At 38.9% G+C, this 17997-nt stretch overlaps 1 protein-coding gene across 4 annotated transcripts in view; it reads right to left on the bottom strand.

Annotated features, from left to right (window-relative positions):
* Positions 1–8153: 8153 nt before the first annotated feature.
* FAIM (Fas apoptotic inhibitory molecule) overlaps positions 8154–17997 on the bottom strand; it is a 51299-nt gene continuing 41455 nt past the window's right edge. For 3 of the 4 annotated variants that reach the window (XM_023736017.1, XM_004381442.3, XM_023736016.1), the window contains exons 4-5: positions 16049–16098; positions 12458–12900 (exon numbers count right to left, since the gene is read on the bottom strand). In XM_023736017.1, coding sequence (XP_023591785.1) covers positions 12751–12900; positions 16049–16098 — 200 coding nt within the window. In that variant the 3' untranslated portion in view covers positions 12458–12750. Of the gene's footprint in view, positions 12210–12457; positions 12901–16048; positions 16099–17997 lie in introns of those variants that run through there. The other variant, XM_023736018.1, reaches the window with a different exon arrangement.

Raw genomic sequence — 17997 nt, 5'->3', positions numbered from 1 at the left:
GCACGAGAGCTCTCGCCCCTCTTCCCGTTTCCCGACATAGGGCCGTCTTGGTTGTTAAGTTGAGACCTGCACTGATTAGCCCAATGAAAGCCTTTACCACAACAAGGGCACTTTCTGGTCGGGAGTTTAATGTTGGCATTTTTGTTTTTTGACCTTGACAGTCCTTTTTAAAATGTCCAGGTTTACCACATCCAAAACAGGTGGCAGTGGATGGATGGAGAGCTGCCGCTAGTACTTGAGCCTTATGAGTTTCAGTGCCAACATTCTGACATGCTCTAATCATTTCAGCTAAATTAGGATTCTGCGCCTTTAAGGGCGTCAGAACCGCTCTGCAGTTGGCGTTAGCATTCTCATAAGCAAGCTGGAGACAAAGAACCTCAGCCACTTGTTGATTGTCTACCTGTTGGGAGATTGCCGTTTGAAGGCGGTTTTATAAAGTCAATGTAAGGCTCGTTTGCTGTTTGTCGGATAGTGGCAAAGGAGCCTGTAGGTGTTTTAGAGTCAGGGACCTTACCCCATGCTTTAGTGGCAGCATTTGATGCTTGACTAAAAGTTTGTCTATTCATTTGGCTTTGGGCTTGGGGGGTAGAATAATTTCCACTACCAGAGCATATCAAGGCTGATACGAATATTATGATTGAGGTTGTCCACAGCATAAAGGTTACAATGTTCTTTATATTCTTGGCTCCATACACTAAATTGAGCAGGGGTTAAAACTGTTCACATCAAAAGGTTCCAATCTCATGGGGTCATCTCATAGTTCTGTCCTATAGCTTCTACGTATCCTCTTGTAAAGGAAGACTGTAAACCGTTTTCTATCATGCTTTCATGGAGCTCCTTAAAAACTTGAAAGTCAAGGCCATCATGTTGGGCTTGTCCTGTCCTCCGACTAACAGGGTATGCAGAAAACCCCTCCTTTTCTCGTCCCTCTCTCAGGCATTTTTCCATAAGAGACTCATGTTGTGAGTAATCAACCTCGGGAGGCGCAGAGGGAGGAGGGTCATGAACACTTTCTTTAGTAGAAGAAGAAGTCGAAGATGGGGTTGCTCGTAAGGACTGCAAGGCAAGGCGGCAATGATGCCAAGCAATGAGAACTGAAGCTGGGATGTTCATGTCACGAATGATATTACCAATATGTTCCCATGCTTCTACATCAAGGTTTCCTCGTAGGGGGATACCATGGACAAGCAGATTCAATTAAAAGTAGAAGTTGGGTAAGGGCCTCTTCTGATACCTTAACTTTAGAGGCTTTCAGTAATCCTAGCAGCAGAGTTTTATATTGACGCTGCTCAGAGGAAAGGGGATTTCCCATAGTGAGGGAAGAAATGAAAAAGGAAAAGGAAGAGAATGAGAGATAACAAAAGCTCCTGGCCTGAAGTCTAAAATCCCTTGAGAGCGCACGAGAAAGCCTCGTTGCTCTTGGGCTGTACACCCAGCCTAATCTGAGAGCATCCGGATAGACCTCGTCGCTCTTGGGCTATAAACCTAGCCTGAGTTGAGAGCGTTCCGGAAGGATCCGGGCGCTCTTGGGCTATAAACCTAGACTGAATTGAGAGGGTTCGGGAAAGCTCTGTGGAAAGCTCCGCCGCTCTCGGGCTGTCACCCCAGCCTGATTAGGACGCGTCCGATACTCACCCTCTAAAGGGACTTGAGTGCGAGGGCGTTTTCAGCTCCGATGAAGATTCCTCACACGGGGCACCATCTGTCACAGCGAGCGGCGGAGACAGTAACCATGCCACAACTCTTAGAGAGAAGTGGGGCCAGGAGGGTCACTCTGAGGAGTTGAACCCCTGCTTCAGTCCCAGGAGTTTATTTTATAGTCAATACAGCAAGCAATAAAGCAATTAACAAAACAATGGGCTTTGGGTGTGGGCAAGGGAGAAGGAATTCAGGTAAATAAGCCAATCAGTAAAGGGACAATAGGTTTGGGAAAACAAATCGTGACAAGTCTCAACATGTTGGAGACAAGTCTCAACATGTTGGGGACAAGTCTCAACATGCTGTGCAGCATAGAGGCCTGTGGGGGCTGCGGTTGTCACTAGTGCAGCCATGTTTAAATGGCATATATCCCCACACAGAAATACCTTTAGTAGTAGTGGTATTAACTCTTCTTAGAAAGTTTGGTAGAATTCTCCAGGGAAACAGTCAGGAGCAGGGCTTTTTTTTTTTTCTAATTTTTTTTATTGTACTTTAGACAAAGGTTTACAGAACAAATAGTTTCTCATTAAAGAGTCAGTACACATATTGTTTTATGACATTGGTTAACAACCCCACGACATGTCAACATGCTCCCTTCTTGACCTTGAGGACCTTTTTTTTGGTGAAAATATGCATAGCCAAAGTTACACCATTTTGAAAGTTGCTACATGTACAATTCAGTGACATTGATTACATTGTTCTAGCTGTGCTACTATTCTCACTATCCTTTTCCAAATTATTCCATCACCATTATCTTCCACTCACTGTCCCCTAAGCTTCCCATCAAACCTTTTGAGTTGCTGTTGTCAATTTGATCTCATATATAATTCTTTTTCTTTTTGTACCTTAGATGAAGGTTTGCAGAACAAATAGTTTCATTAAACAGTTAGTACACATATTGCCCTGTGACAATGGTTAACAACCACATGACATGTCAACACTGTCCCTTCTCAAGCTTCGGTTCCCATTCACCAGCTTTCCTGTCCCGTCCTGTCTTCTAGTCCTTGTCCCTGGACTGCTGTGCCTTATTAGTCCTGTTTTGTTTTATGAGGCTGTCCAATCCCTGGCTGAATGGTGAACTTTGGGAGGGGCTTCACTAGTGAGCTAAAAGGGTGTCCAGGGGCCATACTCTCGGGGTTTCTCCCGTCTGTCAAGCCAATAAATCTGGTCTTTTTTTGTGAGTTAGAATTCTGTTCTACATCCTTTTCCAGCTCTTGTTGTTTTTGTACAATTTCTAGTTGTGTATTCATTTTGGCATTTTGTTCCTGCATTATTTTCCTGAATTCTTCCATTTTTCTGTCTGTATTTTCCATTTTTGTCTGCTTTTAGCTTCAAGTATTGGATAATTCTGAGTAGTAGAGATTTGAATTCCCTATCAGATAGCTCTAGTGCCTTTTCTTCTACTGGAAAGTCATCTGGTGTTTTATTTTGGACACCTACTGGAACCATCTTGTCCTGTTTTTGTAAATGTTTTGATATTGTCTGCTGTCTTCGGGACATTCAGTAGTTATTTTTCTTGTTTGTTGATTGTAGATTTGTTTGTTTTGTCTCTTTTTCATTTGGCTATGTCTGAGCAGGCGGGCTGTGTGTTCTTTGTTGTTTGCTAGTCTGTGGGCATGATACTTTTCGCCTCCTCGAATTGGCTGTGTCAGTCGCTCAGATATGGTACAGCAGGGCAGGTCTAGCTGAAGAGGAGTTGCTGGGCTGGGTTGTTTGTGGCACTTACTACAGCCACCAGGGCGGGTCAGTAATCAGTGCAGGGGAGGCTCCGGTAGTACATGCCTGTGCTGCTTGGTGGTGTGATGTTAAGCGCATGGAGAAGGTACGTAGGATGGAGGGGGGAGATTGTGATGTGTGTAGCTAAGATGGGTATGGGAGAGAGGAGAGAGGAACAGGAGCCAAAAACATACAAACAAAAAAGAGTGCTAGGGGAGCTTGTCGTTGGAGTGGAGAGATGAGAGACTATGAAATGGAGAAAAACAAAAAGGGGAAGAGAAAAAACAAATAAATAAAAATTAGAAAGAAAAAAGAACAGCAAAGCTCCCAGGGATCCCAGTGGTGTGGCTACGAGGTCTGGGGAAGTTGTTCCCAGGTGTTGAAGCACAGCCTAGCTAGGAGGCATAGAGATATTCAGCACCAGGTATCCAGAGGACAGGAAGAGAAGGAAGGTGTAGAGAGACGGGAAACTGAGTAATGCAGAAAGACAAAAAGGGAAAAAGAGGGAAAAGAAAACAAAACAAATTAAAAAGAAAAAAGAACAAGTAAAACCCCCCAAAAAAACAGGAAAAAAAAACCCACGAAAAAAGAAATGCCCTCAGGGATCCCTCTGCGCATCTGTGCAAGCTGAGGGGGTAGGTCCCAACCCGCACAGCACTGCCCGGCCAGAACAGTCTCCCATCTCAAGAAAAGAAAAAGAAAACAAACAAGAAAAAGTCCTGGGATCCCACCAGTGTGGCAGCACAGACAAGAAAGCAGTTCCACACTCTTAACGGAGCTCCACAGCCCCTCAGGAAGAAGCAAAGATGGCGCACGGAGCCAGGTATTTGAGCAAAAGGAGGGGGAGATGGTGAGAGGTAAGGAAGAAAACAAAAGAAGCGGAAAAAAGCAACACCAGCAGCCAACAAATGGCACTTAGGGAGTTGGCCAGTGTGGGCGGGTGGAATCCAAGCAGCCAGTGTTTCCCAGCCAAGAGACTGTGGCCGCAGGAAGCAGAGTAGGCTGAGTGGGGGTGAAGAAGGGTAGGGGGTAGGAAAGCGTATATCACTGTTTACCGGTTGTTCTGTCTCCTGCTGGAATCTCTGTGAAGCTGCTTTCTCGTACCCCCTATTTGCTGGTCTCTGATAGGAGTCCAAGATGGCAGATCCGTGATGCATTAGTTGGTAGGGGACCTCTCCATGTATGTCTCCTCGCTCTCTGTTCTCTGTCAGTTTCTTATTCCATTTGGTGCTTGGCTGAGTTCTTTATCTCTTCATTTGATGTTTAGGATTACAGGATTGCTGTTTTCTCTGTTAGGCTTAGTTTTTCAGATCTTTGCTGCGGAGGGATGGTGTGGTGCTTTTGCCTAGAGCGCCATGTTGCTGGAAGTCCCTGCATTAATTTTTTTTCACCAGGGCTTTTTTTTTTTGTTGGGATTCTTTTGATGGATTACCTCTGTGTTAGTTTAGGTAGGTAATGAGTTTCTAGAAATTTGTCCATTTCCTCTAGGTTTTCAAATTTGTTAGAGTACAATTTTCCATAGTATTGTGATTCTTTTAATTTCAGTTGAGTCTGTCGTGATATGGCCCATCTCATTTATTATTCAGGTTATTTGCTTCCTCTCCTGTTTTTCTTTCGTCGGGCTGTCCAGTGGTTTATCAATTCTGTTGATCTTTTCAAAGAACCAGCTTTTGGTCTTGTTAACTCTTTCAGTTGTTTTTCTATTCTCTATTTCATTTAATTCTGCTCTAATTTTTATTATTTGCTTTTTCTGGTGCCTAAGGGCCTCTTTTGCTGCTCCCTTTCTATTTGTTGGAGTTGTAAGGTTAATGTTTTGATTTTGGCCCTTCTTTTTGGGTGTGTGCATTTATTGCTATAATTTGACCTCTGAGCTCTGCTTTTGCTGTGTTCCAAAGGTTCTGGTAGGTTGCATTTTCATTCTCATTTGATTCTGTGAATTTCTTTATTCCGTCCTTAATTTCTTTTATAACCCAGTTTTTGAGCAAGGTGTTGTTCCGTTTCCATGTGTTTGATTTTTTTTTTTGTTTGTTTGTTTCTGTTTCTGTTATTGTTTTCTACTTTTATGGCTTTATGGTCAGAAAAGACGTTTTGTAATATTTAAATGCTTTGGATTCTGTTGAGGCTTGCTTTATGGCCTAATATGTGGTCTATTCTTGAGAATGTTCCACATATGTTGGAAAAGAAAGTATACCTGGCTGCTGTTGGGTGGAGTGTTCTGTATGTCTATGAGATCAAGTTGGTTGAGTGGCATTTAGATCTTCTGTGTCTTTATTGAGCTTCTTTCTGGATGTTCTATCCTTCACCGATAGTGGTGTGTTGAAGTTTCCTACTGTTATTGTGGAGCTGTCTATCTTTTCAATGCTGTTAGAGTTTATTTTATGTATTTTGGAGTCCTGTCGTTGGGTACGTAAATATTCATTATGGTTATGTCCTCCTGGTGTATTGACCCTTTAATGATTATATAGTGTCCTTCCTTATGGTTTGTGGTGGATTTTACTTTAAAGTCTCTTTTGTCAGAGATTAATATTGCCACTCTTGCTCTTTTTTGATTGTTATTTGCTTGATACATTTTTTTCCATCCTTTGAGTTTTAATTTGTGTCTTTGAGTCTAAGGTGTGTCTCTTGTAGGCAGCATATAGATGGACCGTGTTTTTTTATCCAAACTGCCACTGTCTGTCTCTTTATTGGCGCATTTAGTCCATTTACGTTCAGCGTAATTATTGATAGGTAAGAGTTTAGTGCTGACATTTTGATGTCTTTGTGTGTTGACAGTTTCTTTGTTCCACTTAATTTTCTGTGCTGAGTTGTTTTTCTTTATGTATTTTCTTTTCATCTTTTTCATTGTTGTTGATTTTGTATTTGCTGAGTCTTTATATTTTTCTTGTTTTTCATTTTGATATGTAGGATTGTTAGCTTACTTTGTGGTTACCTTAATATTTACCCCTATTTTTCTAAGTTTAAACCACTCTTTTATTTCCTTATATTGCCTTGACTTCCTCTCCATATGAAAGATCTATGACTGCATTTTTTAGTCCCTCTTTTTTGTTTTAATGTTGTCATCTTTTACATATTGACATTTCTGTTTCCCTATTTTCAGTGTTTTAGCTTTGATTTATTTTTGTGACTTCCCTGTCTGGGTTTTAGCTATTTTCAGTGTTTTAGCTTTGATTTATTTTTGTGACTTCCCTATCTGGGTTGATATCTGGTTGCTCTGTTCTGTATTCTAGTCTTGGGTTGTTATCTGATGTTATTGATTTTCTAACCAGAAGACTCCCTTTAGTGTTTCTTGTAATTTTGGTTTGTTTTTTGCAAATTCCCTAAACTTCTGTTTATCTGGAAATGCCCTAATTTCACCATCATATATGAGAGACAGTTTTGCTGGATATATAATTCTTGGCTGGCAATTTTTTTCCTTCAAGGCTTTGTATATGCCATCCCATTATTTGCCTTCTTGCCTGCATGGTTTCTGCTGAGTAGTCAGGGCTTACTTTTATTGACTGTCCTTTGTAGATGACTTTTAGTTTATTCCTAGTCACTCTTAAAATTCTCTTTATCTTTAGTTTTCTCAAGTTTGATTAGAATATGTTTTGGTGACTTTTGGGATCTACCGTGTGTGGGGTCCAATGAGTATCTTGGGTAGATATCTTGTCATGTTTCACAATATCAGGGAAGTTTTCTGCCAACAATTCTTCAACAATTCTCTCTGTATTTTCTGTTACTTCCTCTGTTTTGGTACTCCAGTCACTCGTAGGTTATTCCTCTTGATAAGAGTTCCACATAATTCTTAGGGTTTCTTCATTTTTTTAAATTCTTTTATCTAATTTTTCCTGAAATAAGTTGGTATCAAGTGCTTTATCTTCAGTCTCACTAATTCTGACTTCCATTGCCTCAATTCTGCCCCTATGACTTTTATTGAGTTGTCTAATTCTGAAATTTTATTGTTGATCTTCTGGATTTCTGATTGCTCTCTGTGGATTCTTTCAGACTGTTAAATTTGTCATTGTGCTCTTGTGTAACCTTCTTAAGTTCATCCATTGCTTTGTCTGTGTGTTCTTTGGCTTGTTCTGCGTTTTATGTCCTTTATTTTCCTCTTCTCTTGAAATTCTGACTTACTACCTTGAAAATATTAAACATAATTAAGCTTTACATCTAATAATGCTTAATCTGTAGCCCCTCTTTCTGTTGGTTACTTCTGCTTGCTCCTATTCATGTTGTCATGTCTCTGCTTGTTGTTTTAGTTTTATGCTGGGTACTTACATCCAAGGTAACTGTAATTTAAGGTATTGAGATTTTCATTCTGGGCTTCAGTGTCTCCAAGGGCAGATCAGCTCTTTATTGTCATTCTTTAAGTGCTGCTCTTTGGGAGCCCAGCCCAAAATGTGAGTTTCGTCAGGGTGCCCCACCCTTAGCATTCCTGGACTTCAATTTTTGTCTCCCTAGCCCTCCAAGGCTGTCAAAAGTGCTGCTCAGACTCTTGGCTCCTATTCTGGAATCAGCAAATATTCCCAGGGTTAAGTGGCTCCAAATGCCAGGCTCACTTTTCTGGCTTCTCCTACATCATCACTGCCTCTTTAGTTTTCTAGTGCCTTCAACAAGATGTATTTTATAGTTTAACAGTTTTTTTAGCAAGAGAGTTGTTGGTCAGCCTTACATATGCCACATTTACTCCCCTCCCAACTAACTCTTCACCCACTTTAATATGGTGTCTGCCCTATCTTTTCATTGAGACTGATTTTTGTTAATGTCACCAAAAAAAAAAAAAAAAAAAATCCTCCATGTTGCCAAATCTAATGGGCATTTTTCAGTTCTCATGCTTCTCATCCTCTCAGCAGCAATTCTACATAGATGACTACTCCTATTTTGCAGTTTCTTGTCTTGCCTTCTACATCTTAGGATTTTTTACTATCATCTCAAAAGATTCCTCAGTCTGTTTTACTTTCTCCTCTAATAATATTTTTTTCTTTGTAAATTTTCAATATAGAATTTTATATATATGCATAAATGTGATTATAAGTGTTTATTTTTTTAAAGTGGAATCTTACTTTCTCTTGAACTTTGGTTACTTCTCCCTCCATCAGCCTCACTCCCCTTTCCCACTAGTAGTTAATCTTTTTGTAAATTTCCATCTCTCTCAATGCTTGTATAATCATATACACACATTATATAGGGTATTTTGTCATTTTTTTGGTTTGTTTTACAATCTCAGATTATATTATACCCACTCTTCTGCAATTTGATTTTGTCTCACTCAAAAATACCTCATGAAGAGCTCTCCAATTCCTTCATCTGAATGGCTGTATAATAATTTATTCAGTCACTTCTCTGTAGATGGGCATTTGCAATTTCTAGGTTCTTTTTCCACTGTGAACAATGCTGCAATAAACATCCTTGTACATATACCCTTTAATACTGTTGGCTTTATTTATATGGGATAGAGTCCCAAGAGAAGAGTATGTGTGTGTGGTGTGTTTAAAAAACTTTAAGTACATTTCAAAATATTGAAATTTAACATATACCCACATTATATATATATATAGGTCCAAAATTGTATTGGCATACAGCTTAACTTTCACAAAGTGAAATCTTTGCTTACATCTTTGTAACAGCGCCCAAATCAAAAAATAAAAAAATTACCATCTTCCCAGAAATTCCTGTTGTTCCACTCCCACTCACTAGCTCCCCCCTAAAGTGAGCATTTATATGGGCTTCTAAAACTATACATACTTGTTTTGGCCTGTCTTTGAACTGAGATAGAATTTTTAATTCAATAAATGCTGTAGATTGTTTTTCTAAGAATTTGTAATGCTTATTTTCATCATCGAAGTGTAAGAGGATACCCTTTCTTCTGCATCTCAGACATGAATATATCAATGACTCTCTTTAATTTTTTCTGATCTCATTGTTACAATAATTTCCCTAACATTGAGCATTTAAAAAATACATTTTTTGGCTATCTAAATTTCTTTTTCTGTACCTAGCCTATTCATATCCTTTGTCCAGTCTGCAATTAGTCTGACTTACCAATTTATCTCTTTATGTATTGTATTTGTTGAACCTTGTCATCTACATTACAAACACTTCCCCCAAATCTATTGTTTATATATTGGCTCTGTTTATAGTATTTTTTGCCATGCAACAGTTTTAAAATTTTAGATATAGTTGAATCTGTCTTTGTTTTATAGCTTCAGGATTTCTTGACTTAAGAAGGTTTCCCTTGTCCTTTGCCAGTCTCAAATACTGTAGCTCTTCAGGGCTTAATTTTAGACTCTCTTCTCTACAAGCTTCCTAGTTGATCTTTGCCATTCCCATTGCTTTAAATACCCGGTATGTTCCACATATGCTGATTCTACATGTATATCTCCAGCCCAGACCTGTCCTCTGAGCTGCAGTAATATGAATCCCACTGCCTAGCATCTGGTTAAGAGCTAAGGCTGCTAATCAAAAGGTCGGCAGTTTGAATCCACCAGGCACTCCTTAGAAACCCTATGGGGCAGTTCTGCTATGTCCTATAGGGTCGCTATGAGTCGGAATCAACTCGATGGCAACGGGTTTGGTTTTCGGTTTGCCTACCATTTGTGAAGAATGTGCTTGGTCCTGGGGGATACAGCAGTTTGTGGTCCTTGCCTCCTCAGAGCTCATTAGAGGAAATAGATGCTGCATGTTAAACTGAAGGGATGACAGGGAGACTTGATCTATTGCATATTTTGTACTGCTATAAGGGAAAAGCTACAAAGGATTAGTTCTAGAATATATGTTAAAAAAAAAATCTACTAGAAAATGTCAGACAACTCAGCAGAAAAATAGGCAAAAGAAATGAAAAGACGACAGTTCTCAGAAAAAGAAAGCTGAATGGCCAATGAAGAAGTAAGATACTCAACCTCACTAGTAATCAGAGAAAATAAAAATGAGACCATTATTTTTTTAATTCATCATATTGAGAAAAAAAGCCTGATTATATCAAGTGTTGGTGAAGATGTGAGGAAAAGAAAACTCTACTGTTTGTCAAAGTATACAACAGTACAACCACCCTTGAGAGTAATCTGGCAAATATTTAATAATATTGAAGATGCACCTATCCTTTGATTAAGCGATTCCACCTCTGAGTATACCTAGAGCAGTTTTTCTTAAACTTTGATGTACAGACAAATCACCATGGGATCTTGTTAACAGATTCAGTAGGTCTGGGGTGGGGCCTGAGATTCCGCATTTCTAACAAGCTTCCAGGTGATGTCACTGCTGCTGGTCCAGGGAGCACACTGAAGTAGCAAGGCCAGAGAGAAACTCCCACAAGGATGCTCCTTAGAGCCCTGATAGTATTAATGATCACCTGAAAACAACGTATGAGTATAGATGGCTGAATTTATATGGTTCAATGCAAAAATTAAAGGAACTGGAGTTACACACAGCAACCTGAATTAAATCTCAAAAACAATGTTGAGGGAGAAAAAAGCAAGTTGCAGGAAGGATACAATATACTACTTAAAACTGGGTAATAATAACATTGTTTAGGGATAAATACAGACTTGCCTGGGAATGATAAACACCAAGGGTACATGGAGCTACAGTTGTGTTGATAATGCTTCAGTTATTAAACTGGGTAATAGGTTAATAATACAACTATTTCCTATTTTACATCTGAAATACCTCATTAAACAAGGAACAAAACAAATAATAGCCTCACTTTTTTAGATGAGGAAACTGAGGCTCAAGAAGTTCATCTGCTGTGCCAAACTTCAAACCCAGTCTGTATTCTTTCCACAATATTATGCTGCTTCAAAATAAACATCACAACATGGGTTCACCAACTTAAAGGCAAAACTGCATTCTCAAAATCTTGTCTCCACAAAGATTGAATCAAACTATACCTCCAACTGACTGCTAAGGTAGATGATATCCACTGAAAAGCACAGGTTTTGACCTCTAATAACTAAGTTCAAAATAAAATGCCTAGAATAATTGCTCTGCTTTTGGACATGGCACAATACATTTTTGTACTAGATAATATATGGCCATTAACACAAGCTATTTAGTCAAGAAAAATGAAAACAAACCACAATACCTAAATACTTAAAAGCAAACCCAAATGAGAGTTTAATAGCCCTCAGAGAATCCTTCTCAGTCATCTCCTAGTCTTCCAGCATAGCTGGGGAGTGCAGTGGGGAGACCAGGTGGATGATTTTTGTGAAGGTAATATGCTGACCTGCCAGTTGTGAAGATTTTAAGATAAAAAAGATGTTAGAGGAAGCAAGTAGACAAAGCCTTTTTAATATGCTAACTCTGTCACCAAGCGTGTTGCCTGCCTGGCCCAGAACCCATTGTTGTTGAGTCGATTCCAACTCAGAGGGACACTATGGACAAAGCAGAACTGCCCCATTGGATTTCCAAGGAGCAGCTGGTGGATTCAAACTGGCCAACCTTTTGGTTAGCAGCCTGAGCTAACCAGCTAACTGTGCCACCAGGGCTCTCAGCATGTGATAATGAATGTGAAATACCCAAATACAAGCCTCTATTATTAACCTATATTCTGCCTTGAAAGACATTCAATCCCTTAATGTACAGACCCTTAATCATTTAATGTACTGACCTGGCTGGTCTCTGTGAGATGTTTGGATTGGACTCGGTGAAGATGTCAAGGGAGGTGACAGGCCTGATTCAGTCACAAAAGGTCTGATACTGGTGCTTCTATCAGACATTGGTATGCAACTCTGAGTCTTTCTTTAAACATGGGCTGAGGATGCACCTGATGCAGTCTGGTCTAAAGACATTTGCTTCTTCCTTTTTTTGTCTTCACCATGCTGATTAAACAAAACCACCACATTTTCAGAAACCCACATTTTTTAAAATTAAATTATTATGTGACACTATTTGATGTTTCCTTAATATGTTTCCAGATACAAAGTTTTTCACATTTTCTCTAGTTAAATCTATTGCATTATTATGTACCATCCACTTGAAACTAGCAAGGCAGCCTATCTACACAGGTTAAAAATATATGAAGACTTGTCAGATTTTAGAAACACAAATCAAGCAGCACCAATTTTATAGTGTTTATTATAGTAAAGGTTCCTCTTGTAAGACAGTGGTTTTGGTTCATATCTTATTTTCCATTTGGCCTTAAAACATTTTACATTATTTACAAAATAAATTGCAATATTTATGATTGTACATAATTAGTTTGTTTCCCCCTAACCCTTGGAACATTAGTTCAAGTAACTAAAAAATAAGAACAGCACAGACTAAATGTACTGAGAAGTACATATTGAACACATTTAATTACCACAGTAATTAAAAAGTCCTGCTCTTTACTTCTTAAGATTAAAATTCATTAACATGAAGTCATTCAAGAATTTCCGGGATTTCTCTATTATCCACAATGAGAGTATGAATAATCCCTTCTTTTCGCTTCCCACTACTGACAGCCTTTATATAACAGTCATGATTCCCAATACTGAAGTGAGTTTCAGTTCCATCATCTACAAACTCACCCTAGGCCAAAAGAAGAAAAAGGAATTAGTGTTCCAGAAATGTTTCTTTCTGCCTAGAACATTAACACCATCTAAAAAGTACTGGTGGTATAAAATACATAGTAGTTAAAAGGTAAGCTTTGCACAATTGAAGTCTGAAGCTTGTATTTAGATGTTTATACAGTTCTTTTATGATTTCAAAGTTCTTCTACTCCCTACAATCTGTATGAAACTCAAATTTTAGGGGAAAAAAGTACATCTCATGGCTATATGTCTACAGCACATACTATGTAAACATATAGCTGATTTTCAAAAATAAAAATGGTAATCTTGATAGCAAATATTTATTACTCACAGTACACAAGGAATAGTATACATAGATTATTTCACTGTGTCTTCACAATAACCCTGATAAAAGTACTATTATCCCCATTTTACAGATGAGGAAATTGAAGCACAAGATAGTTAAATAACTTGCTGAAGGTAGCAGTAAATGATGGAGTGCTCTTAACCATTTTGAAAATCTGATTCCTCAGGCATAAGGTGGCTCATGATAAAATACCTAGATAATATAAAACCAAACACTACTACATCTAGACCTGTGCTGTCTAATATAGTAGCCACTGGCCACATGCAGCTATGGAGCACTTGAAATGTGGAGAGTCTGAAATGCATTATACTGGAAGTGTATACTGGATTTTGAAGACTTGGCATGAAACAAGGAATGTAAAGTAACTAATAATTTTTTATACTGATTACATATTAAATGACAATGCTTTTTATTTATCAATTTAAAGAAAATATTATTAAAATTAATTTCACCTTAAAAATTTTTAACATGGCTACTAAAAAAAGTTACATATGAGGCTCATATTTGTGAGTCATATTTCTATTGCACAGCGCTGATCTAGAGTAAAATGATTAGAGTCAAGGAAGGAAGGTAAAGAGGCTTAGTGGTTAAAAATGAATCATGCCAAAAAAGCAAAGAAACCACAACTGGACTTAAAACTTGGCTACGAGATAAAGCAAAAAAAAAGGCAAAGTCCTACAGCTAACACTATCTCACCAAAGGAAGCACAGGCTGCATCAGGCAGAGAAGCTTTTTCCTAGCCCTGAGAAGAATCTGGCCAGTGGCTCTTTATGGGAGGTGTACTGACCACTCCACAAGCAGTGCCCTTCCGCGCAGTGTTTTCCTTCTCATCCTATTTATACTGAGCCTTGAAAAAAGTGTCTAGGTCACTCTTCTGTAAAAATCAGTTAGGAGGGTAGGGCAATTTGACAAACACATAATCATAGTCATGATGCTGTGAGATGAAAAGAAAAAGGAGAGAAGAAGCTGTCACTCACAGGCAGCAAGAGTAGTTAGTTGCAGGTGTGCACAGAGCTGGGGAAGGCTGCCCAGATACTGAGCTTGCTAAAACTGCCCTGCCAGCTAATTGTAGTTACAGTGAGAAGGCAACTGGGTTATAAAGAGCAATTTTCCAAACACTGTGGTTTCCTTTCGATTACTAAGGAACAAAGACATTGTGGATAAACATTATTTTCAGTTTATTTACTTATTTACAACCACACAACTACCATAAAACATTCTTTTTATATATATATTTATATAAATATATTTATAAATATATTTATATATTCTTGGGACGGGGTTAGGGGGTAGAGTATGATTCAATAGTGCTGATTTGCCATCTAGGGAATTCCAGGGTTAGGGAAGACAGAATAGGAAGGGCCACTAGCTATGGCACCGAGTACAAAGTAGGTACCTGACCCATATTGATGGCAACTAAAGTTGTTTCAAATGGGTCCATAAAATATTAAACAGCTCTCCAAGCCTCTCTGTGTAAAATAAGTCTCTATCAGTAGTGGATTTAACCCAGAGAGTAGCTCCACCACTGAGAGTTAATTTTGAGTGAGCCCAAGTTAAATTTCTCTTCAAGAACTAGAACCAGGATTAAGAAACAGAAAAGCCTGATCTTTGTAACTTTGATTTCTAGCTTTAGCACCTCCTCAGAAGCAATTAGCCACAACAGCAAGTATGGGCTAAGTAGTCTGCTGGATAAATTCATCCCAGTCTTCCTTCTCTCTACCCCTTACCTCCCCTTCCCATCCCCATAACAGATAAACGAGGGCAGCAACTATGATGTGCAACTGGCTAAAATATAATCAGAGAAGAGAGCTTCTCATCATCTCTAGTCATGGTGCTCAGGCCTGGAGCCATCATGAAAGGTGGGGCAGTCAGCCTTTGGGCAGTAGACCCCTTAACACTGAGAATTTCCATCCAGTGATTCCAGTTTCTCTTTCCACGCTCCCTGATTCACAAGATAGTCTCTTCTTCCACTTTCTCTCCTGTGCCTGCTTATTTCTACCACTATTATTTCATTCGCTTTTGGAGTTCACTTCTACATTCATCCCATCCACAGCCAGGACAATACAAGCACCCGATAGCAAAAGCCAAACACAACAGTGTTTAGATGGGGATTTCACTGCACAATGAGTGGGCAGCCTCCTCCTCCCAACCTCAGCACTACTGGTCCACAAATTCCTCTTATCTTCTGGGGTTTATGACAATGCCCTTTCCTGTCTGCCTTTATGTTATCTGACATTGAGTGTGTCACTTCTTTTTAAAAATTCCACCTTTAGAAAAGTACTACCTGCTTTGCGTATATTGTGTACAGACTTCCTACTCAAAGTGTGGCCTGTGGATCAGCCGCATGGTGCATCACCTCAGGAAATGTCAGAATCAGAATTTGCATTTTAAAGAGATCCCTAGGTAATTTCTATGGATACGAGTCTGAGAAGCAGACTTAACAGTTATTTTTTTTTTTTTTTTAAGTACTTAACATAGATACACTACACAGGAGCACACCAAACTCTGGGGGAGAAATTTTTTAACCTGGGAACTCTTTTTAGGACAGGTGCTGGTCCAGGAGAGGAATCGTAAGTGTGAGGTTGGTGCCAACTTAGAACTTAATTTGTTTCTAAACTCTCACTGCTCAGGCACTGTCTCAGAAAGATCTCTGGAATTTGGAGTCAGAGACATAATATTGTTTTTGTTTTCAACCAAGAGAATCTTGATTAATTATAAAATCTCCATAATTTGGAAACACAGCAAAATTTCAAAGGTAACTTCTACGCATGCCCTAAGAATAATAAAAAAGTCAACTTACTGCAGTCTCCATTTTTTTACCATTGCACCATACATCCATAGTGTCTTTTTCTGTAAAAGTAAGTTAAAAAAAATTATAATTCTATGGTTTAAAGATAAAGCCAACTCTATTATTTTAAGAAAAGCTTGATACATTGGATTTCTAAAACTCTGTTAGTATTCCAAAACTCAACACTTTTTCATCGCTTTGAAATTCTTCCAAAACTTGAAGAAACTATTAATTCATTCTTTACTTATGAACAAAACCAAAATGACACAAAACCACCTTTTAAGTTAAAATCATGGCCCCAATACATGTTGATATGTGTTGTTAAAATAAATGCTAAAACACAATCTTTAGAGGAGTATGCATACAAATGAATGTAAGGAGGGACACTTCCATACAGAAAGCCCTTTAAAATCATTGACTAGTAGCCCTTTAAAACCATGCCTCCCACACTGATTCAGCTAGATGATGGCGCAGAGAGACCACCAAAAAAGCTGTGATAGAGTTTATACATGAGACATTGGTGATTCAATGTAGAATTCTCATCTCCCACGTGGGAAACCGCTAACCACTTGACTTGTTAGTTTGTCGTACTGTGATGGCTTGTGTGTTGCTATGATGCTGGAAGCTATATACCAGTATTTCAAATACCAACAGGGTCATCTATGGTGGACAGGTTTCAGCGGAGCCTCAAAGCTAAGACAGACTAGGAAAAAGGACCTGGAGGTCTACTTCTGAAAAAACTGGCCAGTGAAAACCTTATGAATAGCAGCAGAACATTGTCTGATATAGTGCTGGAAGATGAGCCCCTCAGGATGGAAGGCACTCAAAATATGACTGGGAAAGAGCTGTCTCCTCAAAGTAGAGTTGACCTTCACGACATGGATGGAGTCAAGCTTCAGATGCTGATGTGGCACGACTCAAAATGAGAGGAAACAGCTGCAAAATCCATTAATAATCAGAACATGGAAGGTATGAAGTATGAATCTAGAAAATTAAAAGTCATCAAAAAAGAAATGGAACACATAAAGACTGGTACCTTAGGCATTACTACTGAGCTGAAATGGAATGGTATTAGCCATTTTGAATCAGACAATCACATGGTTTACTATGCCAGAAACGACAAATTGAAGAGAAATGGCGTTACATTCATTGTCAAAAAGAACATTTCAAGATCTATCCTGAAGTACAACACTGTCAATGATAGGATAATATCCACATGCCTACCAGGAAGACCAGTTAATACAAATATTATTCGAATTTACATACAAACCACTAAGGCCAAAGATGAAGAAGTTGAAGATTTTTACCAACTTCTGCAGTCTGAAATTGACTGAACATGCAATCAGGATGCATTGATAATCACTGGTGATTGGAATGTGAAAGTTGGAAACAAAGAAGATCAGTAGTTGGAAAATACGGCCTTAGTGACAGAAACGATGCCGGAGATCAAATGATAGAATTTTGTAAGACCAACAACTTCTTCATTGCAAATACCTTTTTTCAATGACACAAACAGCGACTATACACATGGATCTCACTAGATGGAATACACAGGGATCAAATCAACCACATCTGTGGAAAGAGACGATGGAAAAAGCTCAATACCATCAGTCAGAACAAGGTCAGGGGACGACTGCTGAACAGACCATCAATTGCTCATATGCAAGTTCAAGATGAAGCTGAAAAAAATTACAGGAAGTCCGGAAGAGCCAAAATACGACCTTGAGTATATTCCACCTGAATTCAGAGACCATCTCTAGAATACATGTGACCCATTGAACACTAATGACCGAAGACCAGATGAGTTGTGGAATGACATCAAGGACATCATATAAGAAGAAAGCAAAAGGTTATTAAAAAGACAGGAAAGAGCATACAAGGAAAAGATTAGTCCAAAGGACTAATGGACCACAGCTACCAAGGCCTCCACCAGACTGAGTCCAGTACAGCTAGATGGTGCC

This window comes from Trichechus manatus, unplaced genomic scaffold, assembly GCF_000243295.1.
Source record: "Trichechus manatus latirostris isolate Lorelei unplaced genomic scaffold, TriManLat1.0 scaffold00084, whole genome shotgun sequence".
NCBI lineage: Eukaryota > Metazoa > Chordata > Mammalia > Sirenia > Trichechidae > Trichechus > Trichechus manatus.
The sequence above is the reverse complement of the archived record's forward strand: the minus strand, read 5'-3'. Positions and strand labels throughout refer to the sequence as shown.